This window comes from Anoplopoma fimbria, chromosome 11 (assembly GCF_027596085.1).
Source record: "Anoplopoma fimbria isolate UVic2021 breed Golden Eagle Sablefish chromosome 11, Afim_UVic_2022, whole genome shotgun sequence".
NCBI classification, from domain to species: domain Eukaryota; kingdom Metazoa; phylum Chordata; class Actinopteri; order Perciformes; family Anoplopomatidae; genus Anoplopoma; species Anoplopoma fimbria.
In genome coordinates this window covers 10,014,001-10,035,055 of record NC_072459.1, presented here as the reverse complement: position 1 = coordinate 10,035,055, position 21,055 = coordinate 10,014,001, and the positions used below count along the sequence as shown (strand labels likewise).

Genomic DNA, 21,055 nt, shown 5'->3' with positions numbered 1-21,055 from the left:
CAGACGTAGTGCCCTCCTCCCAGCGATGGCTTCTCAACTCTCCAGATGGCACAATCTTTTCCGCAGACGCTCAGTTTCAGAGGCCAGGGAGGAGGGGGAGGCGAGGGGGTGGGGTAGCGGAGCGGAGCATCCACCAAATGATCTAACACTGAAACTCACTCTCTCTCTCTCACAGCACCTTGTCTGTGACATTTGGGCAGGAATAGTTTTCCTGTGGGGGATTAATAATTAATAAGTCGCAACTGAAATTTAATTACAACATTTTTTCTTTCATATTTTTGTCATATTTTGAGTCAGCTTTTTGTTCATGTGTCATACTTTCTCAAGGCAAAAAACTGAATTAAAATACAACTTGGTATTTTGACACAAGGAGCTGCAAGTGTTGAACGCCTATCCATCTGTCTGCTGTGCGTAAAAAGCAACATAACAGCCAATTAACAGATAATTTATCTCTGCATCATTTGATGTCAGCAAATACGCTCATCAAATCACGCTGGGGATTCCTAACAATGAGGTGGGTTTGTTGTCAGGTGAGTTAACCTATATTTGCCATTTGGTTAAAAAAAATCAAGACCTCTTTTAACCTAAAAAGTGTTTTTTAATATGCTGCTCATCATCTTATTTTATTTAGTGGGTGCAAATTATGTTTTCCATAAATTATTAATCCGTTTCTGTTTGAGTCTATTCTGCAGTAGCTTCCTCTCTACATCAAAGATTTCAATTTAAAATTGTTTTTAAAATGTTCATACCATTGTTGCTAAAGTTTGAAGTGGTGGTTAATGAGGTTGATATATGATTTTAAATATCATAATATTAAAAATAACATAAACAGCATGATAAACAGATTCATCTCATTAGAATATTTAAGTCCAGATTTGACATTTTGCAACAAGTGTTTCTTTCTTGACTCAATACATTCATGACTCATGAATACAAGTCACAGCCAACACACAATGAAAGTGAGTGGGAAATAAATAAAAAAAATTACAAGATGCACAGCGTGACGGAGAAGAGGGAGGGCTCCTGACGTCCAAGTTGAGTGTATCCTTGTATTTTGGTGTATAGGATACGTCTCAGCATGTCCATATGACAGGATGCATCGCTGTCGCAGATTCTCCACAGTGGACCACGTCACAGCCAATGCAAGCGAGCAAACCTCGAAGATCTATGTTAAACCTACAGTTTGCTGATTCTGTGAATTTGTTTAAAAAATTGCTAAAGACGAGGTAAAATTCGTGCTTAATTTATCTTTTTTTGCGTATTTTACTTTATATTTTGCCTTTCTTTATACGTTGTAAAAACTGACCTTGTAAATTGATGGCCCTTATATGGCCACCTTGTGTTAATTATGTTTTATGTTTTTCTTTACGCTCCTGTTAAGCACTTTGTGACTTATGTCTGTGAAAAGCGCTATTTAAATACATTTTACTTTACTTTTTTGTAATTTAAATACACTAACCAATGTATTGGACAGTGAGTTATGAGAAGGAATTTTCCATAGGGTTTATTTTTGTCCTTATAGTGTGGTGAGTCACATCTTAGTCCCTAAGGTAATTTGAAAGAAAGTAGGTTAAAGTGAATGTACAGCAATTCCAAGAAAATGGCAGTAAATGTGAGGCTGCTGTACATCGAGCAATTATGATGTTGGATCCTAAGTGTTACATTCATTGTAATGGCATTCATGCGTCCTACATCCCTAACCACAATGAAACCACAAATCCCCTTTGTTACCTTTAACAATAAAGAGGTATACCAGCCACCAACCTGGGAACAGCAGGGACTCTGTCCTCCACCCACACACAGATCCTTAAGCACTGCTTTGGATGGCACTCTGATGCTGGCTGTTGTGTGGTGGAGGTGTGTGATCACCAGAGAATAAACAAGAAAAGCTGCTATCTGGCTTTTCAGCGCAGGGCAGGAAGCTCTAGACAGCCCTTAATCTGCCCACACCTACATAAAACTACATAAACTGATACCAGCCATGCAGGGAGATAGACACATGATAGATCACAGGAGCCACGATTTCTCACATTTCTTATTACTCTTAGAAGCCAGATGTTGTGCTGGTGAGCTGCACCTCAAACATGCAACACTGTCACCTTTAGCAGCATGAATGTATGAAGTGTTTGACTGAACATTCCTGCCTCAGAGAAGCAGTTTTTGAGCTTCATGCATGGATAAAAATCAAAGTTTGCATTCACAGAAATAATATATATGCCATGATATAGAGTCTCATATAGTAATACATATTTGAGATAAAAAAAATCTCTCTTTCAGCTTCATATATCGACATGCCTACATCCTTAGTGTTAATTACAAAAGGCATTATGCATCCACCCCACGAGGAAGAGAGGAATCTGTACATCAAGGCCTCCAGGGATCACCCCACTATATGGCTCTCATAAAGCAACGCATTCCTTATGCACACTCTACAAGAAAAAACATCCTGCCTACACCCAACAACAAGCACATGTCAGCCTACTTCCATGATGCATTCATGGTCAAGCTCTGCCGTCAGAGACAGTTCAGCCCCTGTGTTGAAATATATTGTCATTCTTTCAATATGTGAAAAACACGCAGATATGCACAACATATCCAGTCCTATTCTCATGTTGAATACACATGTGTCCATCAGGACAAAGGGTAGACACTGAGTTAATTAAAGCCACGGATCTTCTCACTCTGTAACATGACCCTGCAGGATGACACCAGTTGGCATGAGAACAACACACATACGAGTAAGTTCGCTTGTGAGTTAATCATCATGGTAGTGCATTCAGCACCAGGATTGATCCTTTTGCTTCTACTCATTGCACTCACTATTGAGTAAGATGACAGTCATCTAAATGCACAGCAGCTCTACAGACTGGGCCCCTCTGTTACAGATGATCAAGTCTTTTTAAATATATTGTAGTTTATACTTTAAGCTTGATAGCAGTAATCTTTGTCATGTGCAAAGCATGTGGAGTTGCTGTGCCATGCATCAATTAATGTTCTTGTACAAATGAAGACGAGGGAGAACTATTAGAATGTAACATGTCTACTTTAGTAAGAGATATACATTATATATGTCTAAATCCCATTAACTTTTTCTCTACCCAATATTTGATCTTTTATTTTACATAACATTTTAAACTTAATTTGACCGCAGTAATCCCCTTTTTAACTCTTCCTTCTGTTTTCACCTTTGTCTCCCTAACTCCCTGCACTTTCCTTTGCCTTTCTCCCCCTTTGGCTGCCACAGTATCAGATGTCTGGAGGGTAAATGTCACACCAGCAAAGATGGTGGCATAAGGGTCTTGATTTCAGTGCGTGTGTGGCACCCTGACTCCGTGTAAAAGCCTTAAGTGAAAGTCTGGCCTTTTGACTGCTATGTTCAAAATGCAAAGTCAAATCAAAGAAACGGTGTTCATTGAAATTTATTGAAAATAATTCAGTTTAAAAAAAAGATGGCTTTCAAGAAAGTGACCAGCTGCCACACCTGTTAACGATTCGGCCCCTGATTGCTCTCTGAGCAGCTGTTGCTGATTGGCTTCGTTTAGTGGGAGCGGTATATAAAGGAGACACAGAGGGATCTCTAGCAAGGCCTGAGCTTCTCTCAATGCTAGTTAGTCCCAGTGAGCTGCACGTCTCCAACCAGAGCGTCTGAGGTGAACAGGGTGCTGTGTTTCTGCTGATAGCCATGGCTCTTGGACTCATTCTGCGGTATGTTTTATTGATGTCGAGCACTTCTTTGCCCTTTATTTGTTTCAATTACCTTTAACAGAGATTTTTTTTAATCGGATGTTTGTTCTTAACTGCTCTCCTGCAGGGTTTCCTGGATTTGTTTTTTGCTGTTTGATGGCAGTGCTGGATTACCATTTAAAGGTAAAGCCGTTCTACTTCATTATCCCATTAGGCCCATCAGCAATATCTAATGTTTCATCTTTATTGTTTATTTCAAAGGTTATGGATATCGAGTTAAAAATGACTTGCGCAACCTTGGTGATGATGGAGAAGATGAAGCGTTGCTTTCCTCACTCTCTGCTCAGAGTAACTGGCAGGCTTCACATAACCGACCGACTGGCCCTGTTTCCACCTTCTACAAGCCTCCAGCTGCACAATGGCCGGGTTTGGTTTCCTCTCTGCAAAACCTGCCCAACGCACCAAGTTCTGCTGAGGTAGAGGGACCTATCAACGATTACTCAAGAGACTGGGGCCTGGTAAACCTTGCGGCACAACACCTTCCTTTGAGCTCCAACTACCAGCAGAGTGACCCAGCAAAGCCTCAGCCAGGCCCGGTCCAGGCTCAATCAGCGTCACTTGGTGTTGCTCCTACACATGAACTGCCTGCGTATCCAGCTGGTGACTCTACTCCTTATGCTAGTCAGATTGCCTCCTCCACCTCTCAGGCCGCAAAGTCTCCCAGCTTTGACTCTTGGCAGCCTGCGCCAGCTAGCGGTGGTCAGGATGTGGCTGCTACTCTGACCGGTCCTGGATCCCCAAACCAGAACCTAAACTCTGGCTCCAGTGGAAGTGGCTACTACAACCCTCATCTTGTCTATGAGGACGTCTTCCAATATCCTGAGCCTTCAAATGCTGCTGGACAGTATGGCCAAGCTGATTACATGAGCGAGGGATCTTCAACTTCCTCCACCCAACAGGGATCCTTCCCCAGTTACCCAACATATGTGGGAGCCCAACCTGCCTATCCGTCTGTGGTGTTAAGCCCCTCTTATGGGTTCTCTGGAGGAGAGAACCCCAACTTCAGTCAACTGGGCTACCAGCCACGTGATGAAATTCCTTCGCTTCCACAAACGTATGTCAGCCCCCAAAATGTTCAGGTTGCCCAGAGAGTGAGTGAACCGATCCTTCCTCCGCCACCTCCAAGCTATATTGTCCAGTCCAGAAACGGCTACCAGCGAGCCAGGTATCTCTTCAATAAATCCAGGTACTCCCCAGAGGTTGGCTTGCCACTGTCTGTACACTCAAAGGGTGCCAAGGGTAATCCAGCTGCTCCTAAGGGTGCAAAGAACCCTGAAAGGTATGTCTGCAACTAAACTTACTACTTTAAATGCTTATTTGAAATGATGCCTGATTGTTGTGTTTTTTTTTCTTCCAGAACAAGTGTACATGGATAATATGTCCCAAGTTGCAGGTAAATGTTTCATCTTAATCAAAACATTTAAAAGTAACTAATGCACATATTGACCTCTGATTTCTTGTTTGCAGAATGCTGTGCCCTCTGAAGAAACAAAATAAAATATTTTTTAAATTTGAGAAGTCTTGCATGTGTCACTAGATCTGCAACCTCTTTTCAGTTTTTGCTCTTCAACAACTTAAAAGCTACTTGCCAAAGTTGATGTCTAAATGAGATGGCAAACTACACAACAACAATGCACACTCAACTTTTCCTGCTTTTCAGTGTAAAGCATTGAGATTTATTCCAGCTGGGCTATGTGGAGCTAGGCTTCTTTAACTTGGGTCAAACATCCTATAGTGTTATCAATAATTACAAAAGGCATTATGCATCCACCCCACGAGGAAGAGAGGAATCTGTACATCAAGGCCTCCAGGGATCACCCCACTATATGGCTCTCATAAAGCAACGCATTCCTTATGCACACTCTACAAGAAAAAAAACATCCTGCCTACACCCAACAACAAGCACATGTCAGCCTACTTCCATGATGCATTCATGGTCAAGCTCTGCCGTCAGAAACAGTTCAGCCCCTGTGTTGAAATATATTGTCATTCTTTCAATATGTGAAAAACACGCAGATATGCACAACATATCCAGTCCTATTCCCATGTTGAATACACATGTGTCCATCAGGACAAAGGGTAGACACTGAGTTAATTAAAGCCACGGATCTTCTCACTCTGTAACATGACCCTGCAGGATGACACCAGTTGGCATGAGAACAACACACATACGAGTAAGTTCGCTTGTGAGTTAATCATCATGGTAGTGCATTCAGCACCAGGATTGATCCTTTTGCTTCTACTCATTGCACTCACTATTGAGTAAGATGACTTGTCTTCTAAATGCACAGCAGCTCTACAGACTGAGCCCCTCTGTTACAGATGATTAAGTCTTTTTAAATATATTGTAGTTTATACTTTAAGCTTGATGGCAGTAATCTTTGTCATGTGCAAAGCATGTGGAGTTGCTGTGCCATGCATCAATTAATGTTCTTGTACAAATGAAGAAGAGGGAGAACTATTAGAATGTAACATGTCTACTTTAGTAAGAGATATACATTATATATGTCTAAATCCCATTAACTTTTTCTCTACCCAATATTTTATCTTTTATTTTACATAACATTTTAAACTTCATTTGACCGCAGTCCTTCCTTCCTGCTGCTGTCAGGCTGCACAACCAACTCTGCTCCCAGCAGACCACATGACCACATGACAATAACATGACAATAAAAACCTGTGCAATATATTACACATTACACTGTGCAATAATAGTTAAAAAAGTTAAAAATAGTTAAAATAGTTGTTTTTTTCTCTGTCTGTAAATATAATATTTCAGTTATTGTTGTTTTTTCTACTGTTTTTTTTTTTTTTTTTGCTTATTTATAATACTTGTTTTATTTTATTTTTATTTTTAGCTTGTCTTCTTCTACTATGTCTCTTGTGTGCACTTTACGCTACGCTGTTGTAAGTCTGCAAATTTCCCCGCTGCGGGACTAATAAAGGATTATCTTATCTTATCTTAATCCCCTTTTTAACTCTTCCTTCTGTTTTCACCTTTGTCTCCCTAACTCCCTGCACTTTCCTTTGCCTTTCTCCCCCTTTGGCTGCCACAGTATCAGATGTCTGGAGGGGAAATGTTACACCAGCAAAGATGGTGGCATAAGGGTCTTGATTTCAGTGCGTGTGTGGCACCCTGACTCCGTGTAAAAGCCTTAAGTGAAAGTCTGGCCTTTTGACTGCTATGTTCAAAATGCAAAGTCAAATCAAAGAAACGGTGTTCAGTTGTTCTTTAAATGAGAAAAAATTGAAAATAATTCAGTTTAAAAAAAAGATGGCTTTCAAGAAAGTGACCAGCTGCCACACCTGTTAACGATTCGGCCCCTGATTGCTCTCTGAGCAGCTGTTGCTGATTGGCTTCGTTTAGTGGGAGCGGTATATAAAGGAGACACAGAGGGATCTCTAGCAAGGCCTGAGCTTCTCTCAATGCTAGTTAGTCCCAGTGAGCTGCACGTCTCCAACCAGAGCGTCTGAGGTGAACAGGGTGCTGCCTTTCTGCTGATAGCCATGGCTCTTGGACTCATTCTGCGGTATGTTTTATTGATGTCGAGCACTTCTTTGCCCTTTATTTGTTTCAATTACCTTTAACAGAGATTTTTGATTTTTTTTAATCGGATGTTTGTTCTTAACTGCTCTCCTGCAGGGTTTCCTGGATTTGTTTTTTGCTGTTTGATGGCAGTGCTGGATTACCATTTAAAGGTAAAGCCGTTCTACTTCATTATCCCATTAGGCCCATCAGCAATATCTAATGTTTCATCTTTATTGTTTATTTTAAAGGTTATGGATATCGAGTTAAAAATGACTTGCGCAACCTTGGTGATGATGGAGAAGATGAAGCGTTGCTTTCCTCACTCTCTGCTCAGAGTAACTGGCAGGCTTCACATAACCGACCGACTGGCCCTGTTTCCACCGTCTACAAGCCTCCAGCTGCACAATGGCCGGGTTTGGTTTCCTCTCTGCAAAACCTGCCCAACGCACCAAGTTCTGCTGAGGTAGAGGGACCTATCAACGATTACTCAAGAGACTGGGGCCTGGTAAACCTTGCGGCACAACACCTTCCTTTGAGCTCCAACTACCAGCAGAGTGACCCAGCAAAGCCTCAGCCAGGCCCGGTCCAGGCTCAATCAGCGTCACTTGGTGTTGCTCCTACACATGAACTGCCTGCGTATCCAGCTGGTGACTCTACTCCTTATGCTAGTCAGATTGCCTCCTCCACCTCTCAGGCCGCAAAGTCTCCCAGCTTTGACTCTTGGCAGCCTGCGCCAGCTAGCGGTGGTCAGGATGTGGCTGCTACTCTGACCGGTCCTGGATCCCCAAACCAGAACCTAAACTCTGGCTCCAGTGGAAGTGGCTACTACAACCCTCATCTTGTCTATGAGGACGTCTTCCAATATCCTGAGCCTTCAAATGCTGCTGGACAGTATGGCCAAGCTGATTACATGAGCGAGGGATCTTCAACTTCCTCCACCCAACAGGGATCCTTCCCCAGTTACCCAACATATGTGGGAGCCCAACCTGCCTATCCGTCTGTGGTGTTAAGCCCCTCTTATGGGTTCTCTGGAGGAGAGAACCCCAACTTCAGTCAACTGGGCTACCAGCCACGTGATGAAATTCCTTCGCTTCCACAAACGTATGTCAGCCCCCAAAATGTTCAGGTTGCCCAGAGAGTGAGTGAACCGATCCTTCCTCCGCCACCTCCAAGCTATATTGTCCAGTCCAGAAACGGCTACCAGCGAGCCAGGTATCTCTTCAATAAATCCAGGTACTCCCCAGAGGTTGGCTCGCCACTGTCTGTACACTCAAAGGGTGCCAAGGGTAATCCAGGTGCTCCTAAGGGTGCAAAGAACCCTGAAAGGTATGTCTGCAACTAAACTTACTACTTTAAATGCTTATTTGAAATGATGCCTGATTGTTGTGTTTTTTTTTGTCTTCCAGAACAAGTGTACATGGATAATATGTCCCAAGTTGCAGGTAAATGTTTCATCTTAATCAAAACATTTAAAAGTAACTAATGCACATATTGACCTCTGATTTCTTGTTTGCAGAATGCTGTGCCCTCTGAAGAAACAAAATAAAATATTTTTTAAATTTGTGAAGTCTTGCATGTGTCACTAGATCTGCAACCTCTTTTCAGTTTTTGCTCTTCAACAACTTAAAAGCTACTTGTCAAAGTTGATGTCTAAATGGGATGGCAAACTACACAACAACAATGCACACTTAACTTTTCCTGCTTTTCAGTGTAAAGCATTGAGATTTATTCCAGCTGGGCTATGTGGAGCTAGGCTTCTTTAACTTGGGTCAAACATCCTATAGTGTTATCAATAATTACAAAAGGCATTATGCATCCACCCCACGAGGAAGAGAGGAATCTGTACATCAAGGCCTCCAGGGATCACCCCACTATATGGCTCTCATAAAGCAACGCATTCCTTATGCACACTCTACAAGAAAAAACATCCTGCCTACACCCAACAACAAGCACATGTCAGCCTACTTCCATGATGCATTCATGGTCAAGCTCTGCTGTCAGAAACAGTTCAGCCCCTGTGTTGAAATATATTGTCATTCTTTCAATATGTGAAAAACACGCAGATATGCACAACATATCCAGTCCTATTCCCATGTTGAATACACATGTGTCCATCAGGACAAAGGGTAGACACAGAGTTAATTAAAGCCACGGATCTTCTCACTCTGTAACATGACCCTGCAGGATGACACCAGTTGGCATGAGAACAACACACATACGAGTAAGTTCGCTTGTGAGTTAATCATCATGGTAGTGCATTCAGCACCAGGATTGATCCTTTTGCTTCTACTCATTGCACTCACTATTGAGTAAGATGACAGTCTTCTAAATGCACAGCAGCTCTACAGACTGAGCCCCTCTGTTACAGATGATTAAGTCTTTTTAAATATATTGTAGTTTATACTTTAAGCTTGATAGCAGTAATCTTTGTCATGTGCAAAGCATGTGGAGTTGCTGTGCCATGCATCAATTAATGTTCTTGTACAAATGAAGAAGAGGAGAACTATTAGAATGTAACATGTCTACTTTAGTAAGAGATATACATTATATATGTCTAAATCCCATTAACTTTTTCTCTACCCAATATTTTATCTTTTATTTTACATAACATTTTAAACTTCATTTGACCGCAGTCCTTCCTTCCTGCTGCTGTCAGGCTGCACAACCAACTCTGCTCCCAGCAGACCACATGACCACATGACAATAATAACATGACAATAAAAACCTGTGCAATACATTACACATTACACTGTGCAATAATAGTTAAAAAAGTTAAAAATAGTTAAAATAGTTGTTTTTTTCTCTGTCTGTAAATATAATATTTCAGTTATTGTTGTTTTTTCTACTGTTTTTTTTTTTTATTGCTTATTTATAATACTTGTTTTATTTTATTTTTATTTTTTATTTTTATTTTTAGCTTGTCTTCTTCTACTATGTCTCTTGTGTGCACTTTACGCTACGCTGTTGTAAGTCTGCAAATTTCCCCGCTGCGGGACTAATAAAGGATTATCTTATTTTATCTTAATCCCCTTTTTAACTCTTCCTTCTGTTTTCACCTTTGTCTCCCTAACTCCCTGCACTTTCCTTTGCCTTTCTCCCCCTTTGGCTGGCACAGTATCAGATGTCTGGAGGGGAAATGTTACACCAGCAAAGATGGTGGCATAAGGGTCTTGATTTCAGTGCGTGTGTGGCACCCTGACTCCGTGTAAAAGCCTTAAGTGAAAGTCTGGCCTTTTGACTGCTATGTTCAAAATGCAAAGTCAAATCAAAGAAACGGTGTTCAGTTGTTCTTTAAATGAGAAAAAATTGAAAATAATTCAGTTTAAAAAAAAGATGGCTTTCAAGAAAGTGACCAACTGCCACACCTGTTAACGATTCGGCCCCTGATTGCTCTCTGAGCAGCTGTTGCTGATTGGCTTCGTTTAGTGGGAGCGGTATATAAAGGAGACACAGAGGGATCTCTAGCAAGGCCTGAGCTTCTCTCAATGCTAGTTAGTCCCAGTGAGCTGCACGTCTCCAACCAGAGCGTCTGAGGTGAACAGGGTGCTGCCTTTCTGCTGATAGCCATGGCTCTTGGACTCATTCTGCGGTATGTTTTATTGATGTCGAGCACTTCTTTGCCCTTTATTTGTTTCAATTACCTTTAACAGAGATTTTTTTTAATCGGATGTTTGTTCTTAACTGCTCTCCTGCAGTGTTTCCTGGATTTGTTTTTTGCTGTTTGATGGCAGTGCTGGATTACCATTTAAAGGTAAAGCCGTTCTACTTCATTATCCCATTAGGCCCATCAGCAATATCTAATGTTTCATCTTTATTGTTTATTTTAAAGGTTATGGATATCGAGTTAAAAATGACTTGCGCAACCTTGGTGATGATGGAGAAGACGAAGCGTTGCTTTCCTCACTCTCTGCTCAGAGTAACTGGCAGGCTTCACATAACCGACCGACTGGCCCTGTTTCCACCGTCTACAAGCCTCCAGCTGCACAATGGCCGGGTTTGGTTTCCTCTCTGCAAAACCTGCCCAACGCACCAAGTTCTGCTGAGGTAGAGGGACCTATCAACGATTACTCAAGAGACTGGGGCCTGGTAAACCTTGCGGCACAACACCTTCCTTTGAGCTCCAACTACCAGCAGAGTGACCCAGCAAAGCCTCAGCCAGGCCCGGTCCAGGCTCAATCAGCGTCACTTGGTGTTGCTCCTACACATGAACTGCCTGCGTATCCAGCTGGTGACTCTACTCCTTATGCTAGTCAGATTGCCTCCTCCACCTCTCAGGCCGCAAAGTCTCCCAGCTTTGACTCTTGGCAGCCTGCGCCAGCTAGCGGTGGTCAGGATGTGGCTGCTACTCTGACCGGTCCTGGATCCCCAAACCAGAACCTAAACTCTGGCTCCAGTGGAAGTGGCTACTACAACCCTCATCTTGTCTATGAGGACGTCTTCCAATATCCTGAGCCTTCAAATGCTGCTGGACAGTATGGCCAAGCTGATTACATGAGCGAGGGATCTTCAACTTCCTCCACCCAACAGGGATCCTTCCCCAGTTACCCAACATATGTGGGAGCCCAACCTGCCTATCCGTCTGTGGTGTTAAGCCCCTCTTATGGGTTCTCTGGAGGAGAGAACCCCAACTTCAGTCAACTGGGCTACCAGCCACGTGATGAAATTCCTTCGCTTCCACAAACGTATGTCAGCCCCCAAAATGTTCAGGTTGCCCAGAGAGTGAGTGAACCGATCCTTCCTCCGCCACCTCCAAGCTATATTGTCCAGTCCAGAAACGGCTACCAGCGAGCCAGGTATCTCTTCAATAAATCCAGGTACTCCCCAGAGGTTGGCTTGCCACTGTCTGTACACTCAAAGGGTGCCAAGGGTAATCCAGCTGCTCCTAAGGGTGCAAAGAACCCTGAAAGGTATGTCTGCAACTAAACTTACTACTTTAAATGCTTATTTGAAATGATGCCTGATTGTTGTGTTTTTTGTCTTCCAGAGCAAGTGTACATGGATAATATGTCCCAAGTTGCAGGTAAATGTTTCATCTTCATCAAAACATTTAAAAGTAACTAATGCACATATTGACCTCTGATTTCTTGTTTGCAGAATGCTGTGCCCTCTGAAGAAACAAAATAAAATATTTTTTAAATTTGAGAAGTCTTGCATGTGTCACTAGATCTGCAACCTCTTTTCAGTTTTTGCTCTTCAACAACTTAAAAGCTACTTGCCAAAGTTGATGTCTAAATGAGATGGCAAACTACACAACAACAATGCACACTCAACTTTTCCTGCTTTTCAGTGTAAAGCATTGAGATTTATTCCAGCTGGGCTATGTGGAGCTAGGCTTCTTTAACTTGGGTCAAACATCCTATAGTTTTATCAATAATTACAAAAGGCATTATGCATCCATGAGGAAGAGAGGAATCTGTACATCAAGGCCTCCAGGGATCACCCCACTATATGGCTCTCATAAAGCAACGCATTCCTTATGCACACTCTACAAGAAAAAACATCCGACATCCTGCCTACACCCAACAACAAGCACGTCAGCCTACTTCCATGATGCATTCATGGTCAAGCTCCGCCGTCAGAAACAGTTCAGCCCCTGTGTTGAAATATATTGTCATTCTTTCAATATGTGAAAAACACGCAGATATGCACAACATATCCAGTCCTATTCCCATGTTGAATACACATGTGTCCATCAGGACAAAGGGTAGACACAGAGTTAATTAAAGCCACGGATCTTCTCACTCTGTAACATGACCCTGCAGGATGACACCAGTTGGCATGAGAACAACACACATACGAGTAAGTTCGCTTGTGAGTTAATCATCATGGTAGTGCATTCAGCACCAGGATTGATCCTTTTGCTTCTACTCATTGCACTCACTATTGAGTAAGATGACTTGTCTTCTAAATGCACAGCAGCTCTACAGACTGGGCCCCTCTGTTACAGATGATCAAGTCTTTTTAAATATATTGTAGTTTATACTTTAAGCTTGATAGCAGTAATCTTTGTCATGTGCAAAGCATGTGGAGTTGCTGTGCCATGCATCAATTAATGTTATTGTACAAATGAAGAAGAGGGAGAACTATTAGAATGCAACATGTCTACTTTAGTAAGAGATATATATTATATATGTCTAAATCCCATTAACTTTTTCTCTACCCAATATTTTATCTTTTATTTTACATAACATTTTAAACTTCATTTGACCGCAGTCCTTCCTTCCTGCTGCTGTCAGGCTGCACAACCAACTCTGCTCCCAGCAGACCACATGACCACATGACAATAATAACATGACAATAAAAACCTGTGCAATACATTACACATTACACTGTGCAATAATAGTTAAAAAAGTTAAAAATAGTTAAAATAGTTGTTTTTTTCTCTGTCTGTAAATATAATATTTCAGTTATTGTTGTTTTTTTCTACTGTTTTTTTTTTTATTGCTTATTTATAATACTTGTTTTATTTTATTTTTATTTTTTATTTTTAGCTTGTCTTCTTCTACTATGTCTCTTGTGTGCACTTTACGCTACGCTGTTGTAAGTCTGCAAATTTCCCCGCTGCGGGACTAATAAAGGATTATCTTATTTTATCTTAATCCCCTTTTTAACTCTTCCTTCTGTTTTCACCTTTGTCTCCCTAACTCCCTGCACTTTCCTTTACCTTTCTCCCCCTTTGGCTGGCACAGTATCAGATGTCTGGAGGGGAAATGTTACACCAGCAAAGATGGTGGCATAAGGGTCTTGATTTCAGTGCGTGTGTGGCACCCTGACTCCGTGTAAAAGCCTTAAGTGAAAGTCTGGCCTTTTGACTGCTATGTTCAAAATGCAAAGTCAAATCAAAGAAACGGTGTTCAGTTGTTCTTTAAATGAGAAAAAATTGAAAATAATTCAGTTTAAAAAAAAAAAGATGGCTTTCAAGAAAGTGACCAGCTGCCACACCTGTTAACGATTCGGCCCCTGATTGCTCTTTGAGCAGCTGTTGCTGATTGGCTTCGTTTAGTGGGAGCGGTATATAAAGGAGACACAGAGGGATCTCTAGCAAGGCCTGAGCTTCTCTCAATGCTAGTTAGTCCCAGTGAGCTGCACGTCTCCAACCAGAGCGTCTGAGGTGAACAGGGTGCTGTGTTTCTGCTGATAGCCATGGCTCTTGGACTCATTCTGCGGTATGTTTTATTGATGTCGAGCACTTCTTTGCCCTTTATTTGTTTCAATTACCTTTAACAGAGATTTTTTTTAATCGGATGTTTGTTCTTAACTGCTCTCCTGCAGGGTTTCCTGGATTTGTTTTTTGCTGTTTGATGGCAGTGCTGGATTACCATTTAAAGGTAAAGCCGTTCTACTTCATTATCCCATTAGGCCCATCAGCAATATCTAATGTTTCATCTTTATTGTTTATTTTAAAGGTTATGGATATCGAGTTAAAAATGACTTGCGCAACCTTGGTGATGATGGAGAAGACGAAGCGTTGCTTTCCTCACTCTCTGCTCAGAGTAACTGGCAGGCTTACGGTGGTCAGGATGTGGCTGCTACTCTGACCGGTCCTGGATCCCCAAACCAGAACCTAAACTCTGGCTCCAGTGGAAGTGGCTACTACAACCCTCATCTTGTCTATGAGGACGTCTTCCAATATCCTGAGCCTTCAAATGCTGCTGGACAGTATGGCCAAGCTGATTACATGAGCGAGGGATCTTCAACTTCCTCCACCCAACAGGGATCCTTCCCCAGTTACCCAACATATGTGGGAGCCCAACCTGCCTATCCGTCTGTGGTGTTAAGCCCCTCTTATGGGTTCTCTGGAGGAGAGAACCCCAACTTCAGTCAACTGGGCTACCAGCCACGTGATGAAATTCCTTCGCTTCCACAAACTTATGTCAGCCCCCAAAATGTTCAGGTTGCCCAGAGAGTGAGTGAACCGATCCTTCCTCCGCCACCTCCAAGCTATATTGTCCAGTCCAGAAACGGCTACCAGCGAGCCAGGTATCTCTTCAATAAATCCAGGTACTCCCCAGAGGTTGGCTTGCCACTGTCTGTACACTCAAAGGGTGCCAAGGGTAATCCAGCTGCTCCTAAGGGTGCAAAGAACCCTGAAAGGTATGTCTGCAACTAAACTTACTACTTTAAATGCTTATTTGAAATGATGCCTGATTGTTGTGGGGGTTTTTTTGTCTTCCAGAACAAGTGTACATGGATAATATGTCCCAAGTTGCAGGTAAATGTTTCATCTTAATCAAAACATTTAAAAGTAACTAATGCACATATTGACCTCTGATTTCTTGTTTGCAGAATGCTGTGCCCTCTGAAGAAACAAAATAAAATATTTTTGAAATATAAATTTGAGAAGTCTTGCATTTGTCACTAGATCTGCAACCTCTTTTCAGTTTTTGCTCTTCAACAACTTAAAAGCTACTTGCCAAAGTTGATGTCTAAATGAGATGGCAAACTACTTAACAACGCACACTCAACCTTTCCTGCTTTTCAGTGTAAAGCATTGAGCTTTATTCCAGCTGGGCTATGTGGAGCTAGGCTTCTTTAACTTGGGTCAAACAGACACCTGGCAATGTCTTGCTACTCTGGTGTCTTCTAACACCAGTCACAAATTCACAAATATACACATCCAAGTGGCTTACCTTGGCATTGAAATCCTTGTTTCCCAAATCCCCTGCAACACAAACGACACAATTAGGGGGGGTTTATTCTGCCAAGGCAATGACTATTCAAATTTCAGAAAAAGCTTTTAACTTTCAGTATTTCTATCTGTTTAAAAAAAAAAAAAAAAAAAAAAAAAAAAAATCAATAACATTTAGTCTTTAAATGTTAACCTTTAAACTTAAGAATCACAAGTGTGACTAATGTTGCTGTTTACCATATCATAAATAAAATCAGTGCATCAAAAAGTGAGTTAAAGGCTGTCTGAAATAAACATCCAGGTGTGCACTGGGGATGCTTACCATATGAAGTCTGTACAATGGCTGCAGAACGTCGGCTGTTTGAAAAATCTCGCAGTAAATTTGTGGTTCTTCACTTCATGCACATTTTTCTGCCGCAAAGCACCTTTGCGGGCGAACCGGTTCCCGACCCCAGCTGAGTCGTTATAATGTAAAAGATGATCAGCCATAATGGGGACTCAGGGGCTGAGGGGGGGGGAGAAAAAAAAAACTACACAACCACAACTTGGTTTTGTCCCGATCGATATATGAGTGTGATCCTTGTCTCTGATGAGCGGCGCTGTCTCTGCTGGAGGAGCTCCTGACGGACCGCACGCCTCCCCTCTGCCCGGACCACAGCTGAGCGCCTCTTTTTCATTCAAAGTGACGTCGGTGAAGCCCGCCTTCACGTACTGTGGGAATATTGCGCTTCAATATCAGCGCACAATTAACCACGGGGGTAGAGTTTATAAGTTTTGGTTTATCTAAACACATGACATGCACGTTCTCTAATGTCTTAGTAAAAGATCATGGTATTTTGTTAGGTGTTATAGCACCTGTAAAATATATATGTAGGATTTATTTAATTCTAATGAGGAATGAACCAGGACGGGCATGTCCCTCCATCCTTAACTGACCACCCCACAAGCTGAAGGTGTTGTGCACCATCGTGTGGACTTAAAGTTCATTGCATTTTTTTTGATAAGAGATAAGATAAAATAAAATAATCCTTTATTAGTCTCGCAGCGGGGAAATGTACAGGATTACAGCAGTATAGATATAGTGCAGACAAGGTACATAGTAGAAAAAAACAAAAGTATTTTAAACAAGTGGGTAAGAAAAAGAAAAATCCACAATAACTAAAAATACATAAATACAGACAGAATAATTATAGTTATGGTATTGCACAAATTATATTGATTAACCCTCGTAATGTCCTCCCGAGTGCCATACACCTGTTGTCCTCTGGGGTCAGAAATGACCCCGCCTGGTTTAACTGTTATTTAAAGCATATAAATTGTCAATCAATTCTGTTTTACACCTTTAGTCTTACTTCAGTCCAACCCATTACCACAAATCTTTCCCTTCGTTTTGGAATTTAGGGCCAATAGACCTTGTTTACATAAAAGTATACCCTGTTTTTGAGTGAAAATAAAATGAAACAATTAATTATTTTGACTATTTGACTTATCACAGAGTGGTATGTGTCAAAGTATAGTGAGGATGCTGTTTTGGAATCATTTGAATTTTTCTAATGGCAGCACATAATCACACCTGTTGTCCTCTGGGGTCAAAATTGACCCCGTCTGGTTTGACTGTTATTTAAAGAATATAAAGTGGATACTTCACCCAATTCTGTGTTACACCTTTAATAACAACTTCATTCAAACACATTAACACCATTTCTTTATTCCATTTGAAATGTAAGGCCAATAAGACCTCATTTACATGAACTTTTACCTTGTTTTTGAGTAAGAATAAATAAAATCATCAGTTATTCTGACTATAGTTAACGATCAGAGTCACGTGTGTTGATAGATCATCACAGACTGGTATATGTCAAAGTTGAGTGAGGATGCTGTTTTTAAACCACTTCAATTTTTTTAATGGCAGCAAATAATCACACCTGTTGTCCTCCCGGGTCAAAAATGACCCCGTCTGGTTTGACTGTTTATAAAGCATAAAGTATAAATTATCACCCACCTCTGTGTTTCAACTTTATAGTCAACTTTATTTCAACTCATTACCTGACATATAAAACATGTCAACATTCATTTCCAAAACATTTAACTTTTCAAAACTAACTTTTCAGAATAAAAACAGTCTGAATGTGCCCTCAGTTGTGATTGTAATCTTTGATGATTTTTGGCCTTTTGTCATCCCTGTTGCTCACAGCAGCATCCTGATGCAGAGTGCTCATCAGAAGAACACTTCTCTGTTTTTGGGGGTGATAGGACACCAGAGCATGGGTCTCGGTGAAGGCAAACTTCGATGAGAACCGAGCCCTGTCCGTTTTTGACACCAGTGCAGGGGGAAGCTCAGGCTTATTCATCCGTACTGTTCCCACCATGTACAGCTTTCTTTTCAGCAGCTGCAGGCCAAGGGCATGTGAAGTAAAGAAGTTGTCACAGGTGATCGTTTTCCCCTGGAGACCTTCTGTCATGTCAAGGACAACTCGCATGCCCTGATTTTTTCTGACTGCGCACCAGCAGGTTTGCCTGTGTATACTTGCATGTTCCATGCATAGCTGGACCTGGCATCGCATGCTGCCCATATTTTTATCCCATATTTCCCTGGTTTACTCAGGGTGTAAGGGGACCAGGCGCTCATCCACAGTCACATCAGTGCCTGGATCGTACATCAACGGCAGGAGAGACACCCACTTGTCCCATACGTCTCGAATGTGAGCAAGTTTGTCTCGTGCACGGCGATCTTCTCTTGTGTCTTTATCATCAAATCGAATCACTCTTGAGATTTTATGAAACATCTTGTGTGTTGCCCTACCAGACTCGGCATGCCATAAACTAGCTGTAGCTTCTTTGCTGGATCGGTACACGCCAGCGAGAATCAACATACCCACATATGCCTGCAGGTCCATTCGATCCATCTTTCTCCACTTGTTGCCATACACACGTCACCCTTCCTTGTTTGTCATGTTCAGCACCACCTCTTCAATAGGCTTGGGCAGAAACAGGTCAAAAGTGGACTTTATGTCATCAATACGAGACCTTGCATATGCGGTTGGACCACGGGGGCTTGTCTCTCTCTCTCTGCCATCTCTGCTGTCAACATGCGTCGTCCGTCACTGGGAGGGATGGAAGACCAGATCAATGTTTCATCCTTTGACTGGAAATATTCTTCTATCACAGCTGGGTCCTCTTCCTCAGATTCTTCCTCATCAGTTGATTCTTCCTCTTCATCATAATAAGTGCAGTCCTCCACTTCTGACACTTCTTCCATTTCAGCTTCAGATTCTACCTCATCATCATGTTCATCATTTTCCTTCACTTCATACCCTTCTTCCATTTCTGCAGCAGGCGATGTGGGGGCTTCTTCAGAGGAAGAAGTAGCATGTGGTCTGTATGTTGGATCTATCGCCTCATCATCCTTTTCCTTCTCTTCTGGCCCTGAATCCTCCTCATCAGTTGATTCTTCCTCCTCATTTAGTTCAGCATTGTCCTCCTGGTCATTCTTTTCCACAACATAGTTAAAAATTAGCTCACAAGCCTCCTGTGCAGTATTGCGCTTCTGCCCCCTCATTGTGCTGCCTGTCTCTCTCTAAAATGTGAAATGCCCCAACACCTGTGAGAAAAGACCTGTTTTTTTTGTATTTGTCATAACCATTGCTTGACCCCACACATCAAACATCCAAGATCGAAAATGTTTTGGAAAGCAGTATAGTGTGACAATTATTTTGACCCCAGAGGACAACAGAAGTTATTAAATTTAATAACTCACCCATAATTCAATCAAATTACTTCTCATTTTATTTTAATCATGAAGAGCATAGTATCAAACAACCCCCATTATTCTCAGACCATTTGATGAATAAAAAACATATTTTGACGGCAAAAGATTTCATTTGGGGTCAGAATGACCCAGGACAACAGGAGGGTTAAACTGAGAATCTCTTTTTTTTTTTTTATTGAACAATTTTACAAATTGTCAATAACAGACAGCAAAATACATATATTCAACTAAAATGCCAGGGGAGAAAAAGTGACTGAAAATTAAAATGGAAAAACATAAATAAAAAAAAGGAAAAAGGGGACACTAAGACACAAATCCTGATTGATAATTACAAACATACACCAAAGGCAATGCATGCCATTAATATTTATATAGCTTTTTTTGTTGTAACAGCATTTAATGATTTTAAAATATAATTCAAACTCTTTGTAAAAAAACACAAAAAATATGTCTTGGGCTTGTAAATTTACATTTATGTACATACAATTTGGCAAGAATAATTAATAGATTTATGATATACGCCCTTTCCTCATTTTTTATTTTTTTTGTCATAGTTTAAGAATCCAAATATACAATTTCAAGTCGTCACAAGAATGTTGAGTTCCCATGGCAACGGGGAGACGCTGCGCCGTATCCACGGAAACCGGATGTGTCGTAAAGGGAGGACGCTGCAAGTTTTGAACCATTTTTAGCGGCTAAATCCGTGCTCAAAGTAAGTCGCCTTTTTCAGACGTTATTTTACATTTTGCATTCACAGTAAACTCGTCTAAGAGTGTGGTTTGTTTGTTTGTGGAAGTCTGGACGAAAAGCTCGCTTGCTAATGCCTCAATCCCGCTATAGTCTCCCTCCTTGAAGTAGTGTTTACCATCGCTAGCTAGGTTAGCTAGGTTGTCAACAGTGGAGTTATTAGCTTGTTGTCATGTTATGCTGAGCTAACATTACGTGACACAATGTTCCCCCACCTCTTTCTTATAACTAGCTCGACCTCCCCTCTTCAAACACTCCTTGTAGCTGGCCCAGCAGATGCACAGCTAACCAATAGAGTGAATGACTGAATCCAATGTATTCACCTCCTCAGGACACAATGAGCAAACAGGAGGACTCGTGGGACAGGCTGGAGACTGAGTTTGACCATTTTCTGCTGGACATGAAGCCATATGTCCTTAAACACCCCAACAAGACAGGTGAGAGAACAGTTCATCTCTGTTCTTATACTCATTCATTCTTTCATTTTCCATAACCTTAAGGGTCGCAGGGGTGCTGGAGCCGATCTCAGCTGTCAATGGGCGATGGTTCACCTTGGACAGGTCGCCAGTCTGTCGCAGGGCCAACATATATAGACAGACAACCATTCACGCTCACATCCACGCCTACGGGCAATTTA

At 41.6% G+C, this 21,055-nt stretch overlaps 6 protein-coding genes across 11 annotated transcripts in view; 5 read left to right on the top strand and 1 right to left on the bottom strand.

The window, feature by feature from the left end:
• Window positions 1-16,391, bottom strand: part of prkcab (protein kinase C, alpha, b) — a 106,121-nt gene extending 89,730 nt beyond the window's left edge. For all 4 annotated transcript variants that reach the window (XM_054606935.1, XM_054606934.1, XM_054606937.1 and 1 more), the window contains exons 1-2: window positions 16,225-16,391; window positions 15,904-15,935 (exon numbers count right to left, since the gene is read on the bottom strand). In XM_054606935.1, the coding sequence (XP_054462910.1) occupies window positions 15,904-15,935; window positions 16,225-16,391 (199 nt within the window). The remainder of the gene's footprint in view (window positions 1-15,903; window positions 15,936-16,224) is intronic.
• Window positions 3,580-5,262, top strand: LOC129097997 (uncharacterized). The gene is made up of 5 exons (XM_054606938.1): window positions 3,580-3,705; window positions 3,812-3,867; window positions 3,946-5,023; window positions 5,102-5,137; window positions 5,212-5,262. The coding sequence occupies exons 1-4, from the start codon at window positions 3,683-3,685 to the stop codon at window positions 5,118-5,120; spliced, it is 1,176 nt and encodes a 391-aa protein (XP_054462913.1). The 5' UTR covers window positions 3,580-3,682; the 3' UTR covers window positions 5,121-5,137; window positions 5,212-5,262.
• LOC129097998 (translation initiation factor IF-2-like) lies at window positions 7,149-8,808 on the top strand. Its single transcript, XM_054606939.1, has 5 exons — window positions 7,149-7,274; window positions 7,388-7,443; window positions 7,522-8,599; window positions 8,680-8,715; window positions 8,790-8,808. The coding sequence occupies exons 1-4, from the start codon at window positions 7,252-7,254 to the stop codon at window positions 8,696-8,698; spliced, it is 1,176 nt and encodes a 391-aa protein (XP_054462914.1). The 5' UTR covers window positions 7,149-7,251; the 3' UTR covers window positions 8,699-8,715; window positions 8,790-8,808.
• Window positions 10,757-12,391, top strand: LOC129098001 (uncharacterized). Its single transcript, XM_054606940.1, has 5 exons — window positions 10,757-10,862; window positions 10,969-11,024; window positions 11,103-12,180; window positions 12,258-12,293; window positions 12,368-12,391. The coding sequence occupies exons 1-4, from the start codon at window positions 10,840-10,842 to the stop codon at window positions 12,274-12,276; spliced, it is 1,176 nt and encodes a 391-aa protein (XP_054462915.1). The 5' UTR covers window positions 10,757-10,839; the 3' UTR covers window positions 12,277-12,293; window positions 12,368-12,391.
• LOC129098002 (uncharacterized) lies at window positions 14,330-15,597 on the top strand. The gene is made up of 5 exons (XM_054606941.1): window positions 14,330-14,439; window positions 14,546-14,601; window positions 14,680-15,367; window positions 15,450-15,485; window positions 15,560-15,597. Exons 1-4 carry the CDS (start codon window positions 14,417-14,419, stop codon window positions 15,466-15,468), a joined length of 786 nt encoding a protein of 261 aa, XP_054462916.1. The 5' UTR covers window positions 14,330-14,416; the 3' UTR covers window positions 15,469-15,485; window positions 15,560-15,597.
• Window positions 16,392-20,305: 3,914 nt separating the features above from the next.
• The window catches only part of cep112 (centrosomal protein 112), a 95,679-nt gene continuing 94,929 nt past the window's right edge, over window positions 20,306-21,055 (top strand). For all 3 annotated transcript variants that reach the window (XM_054607407.1, XM_054607406.1, XM_054607405.1), the window contains exons 1-2: window positions 20,306-20,383; window positions 20,750-20,855. In XM_054607407.1, the coding sequence (XP_054463382.1) occupies window positions 20,756-20,855 (100 nt within the window). In that variant the 5' untranslated portion in view covers window positions 20,306-20,383; window positions 20,750-20,755. The remainder of the gene's footprint in view (window positions 20,384-20,749; window positions 20,856-21,055) is intronic.

What these genes read in the sequence shown, in the direction of transcription:
- LOC129097997 (XM_054606938.1), top strand. Translation starts at nt 3,683, where the DNA reads ATGGCTCTTGGACTCATTCTGCG. An exon ending in GCTCTTGGACTCATTCTGCG is followed by an intron (nt 3,706 to 3,811) that starts GTATGTTTTATT and finishes GCTCTCCTGCAG; the next exon opens with GGTTTCCTGGATTTGTTTTT. An exon ending in TGCTGGATTACCATTTAAAG is followed by an intron (nt 3,868 to 3,945) that starts GTAAAGCCGTTC and finishes TTTATTTCAAAG; the next exon opens with GTTATGGATATCGAGTTAAA.
- LOC129097998 (XM_054606939.1), top strand. Translation starts at nt 7,252, where the DNA reads ATGGCTCTTGGACTCATTCTGCG. An exon ending in GCTCTTGGACTCATTCTGCG is followed by an intron (nt 7,275 to 7,387) that starts GTATGTTTTATT and finishes GCTCTCCTGCAG; the next exon opens with GGTTTCCTGGATTTGTTTTT. An exon ending in TGCTGGATTACCATTTAAAG is followed by an intron (nt 7,444 to 7,521) that starts GTAAAGCCGTTC and finishes TTTATTTTAAAG; the next exon opens with GTTATGGATATCGAGTTAAA.
- LOC129098001 (XM_054606940.1), top strand. Translation starts at nt 10,840, where the DNA reads ATGGCTCTTGGACTCATTCTGCG. An exon ending in GCTCTTGGACTCATTCTGCG is followed by an intron (nt 10,863 to 10,968) that starts GTATGTTTTATT and finishes GCTCTCCTGCAG; the next exon opens with TGTTTCCTGGATTTGTTTTT. An exon ending in TGCTGGATTACCATTTAAAG is followed by an intron (nt 11,025 to 11,102) that starts GTAAAGCCGTTC and finishes TTTATTTTAAAG; the next exon opens with GTTATGGATATCGAGTTAAA.
- LOC129098002 (XM_054606941.1), top strand. Translation starts at nt 14,417, where the DNA reads ATGGCTCTTGGACTCATTCTGCG. An exon ending in GCTCTTGGACTCATTCTGCG is followed by an intron (nt 14,440 to 14,545) that starts GTATGTTTTATT and finishes GCTCTCCTGCAG; the next exon opens with GGTTTCCTGGATTTGTTTTT. An exon ending in TGCTGGATTACCATTTAAAG is followed by an intron (nt 14,602 to 14,679) that starts GTAAAGCCGTTC and finishes TTTATTTTAAAG; the next exon opens with GTTATGGATATCGAGTTAAA.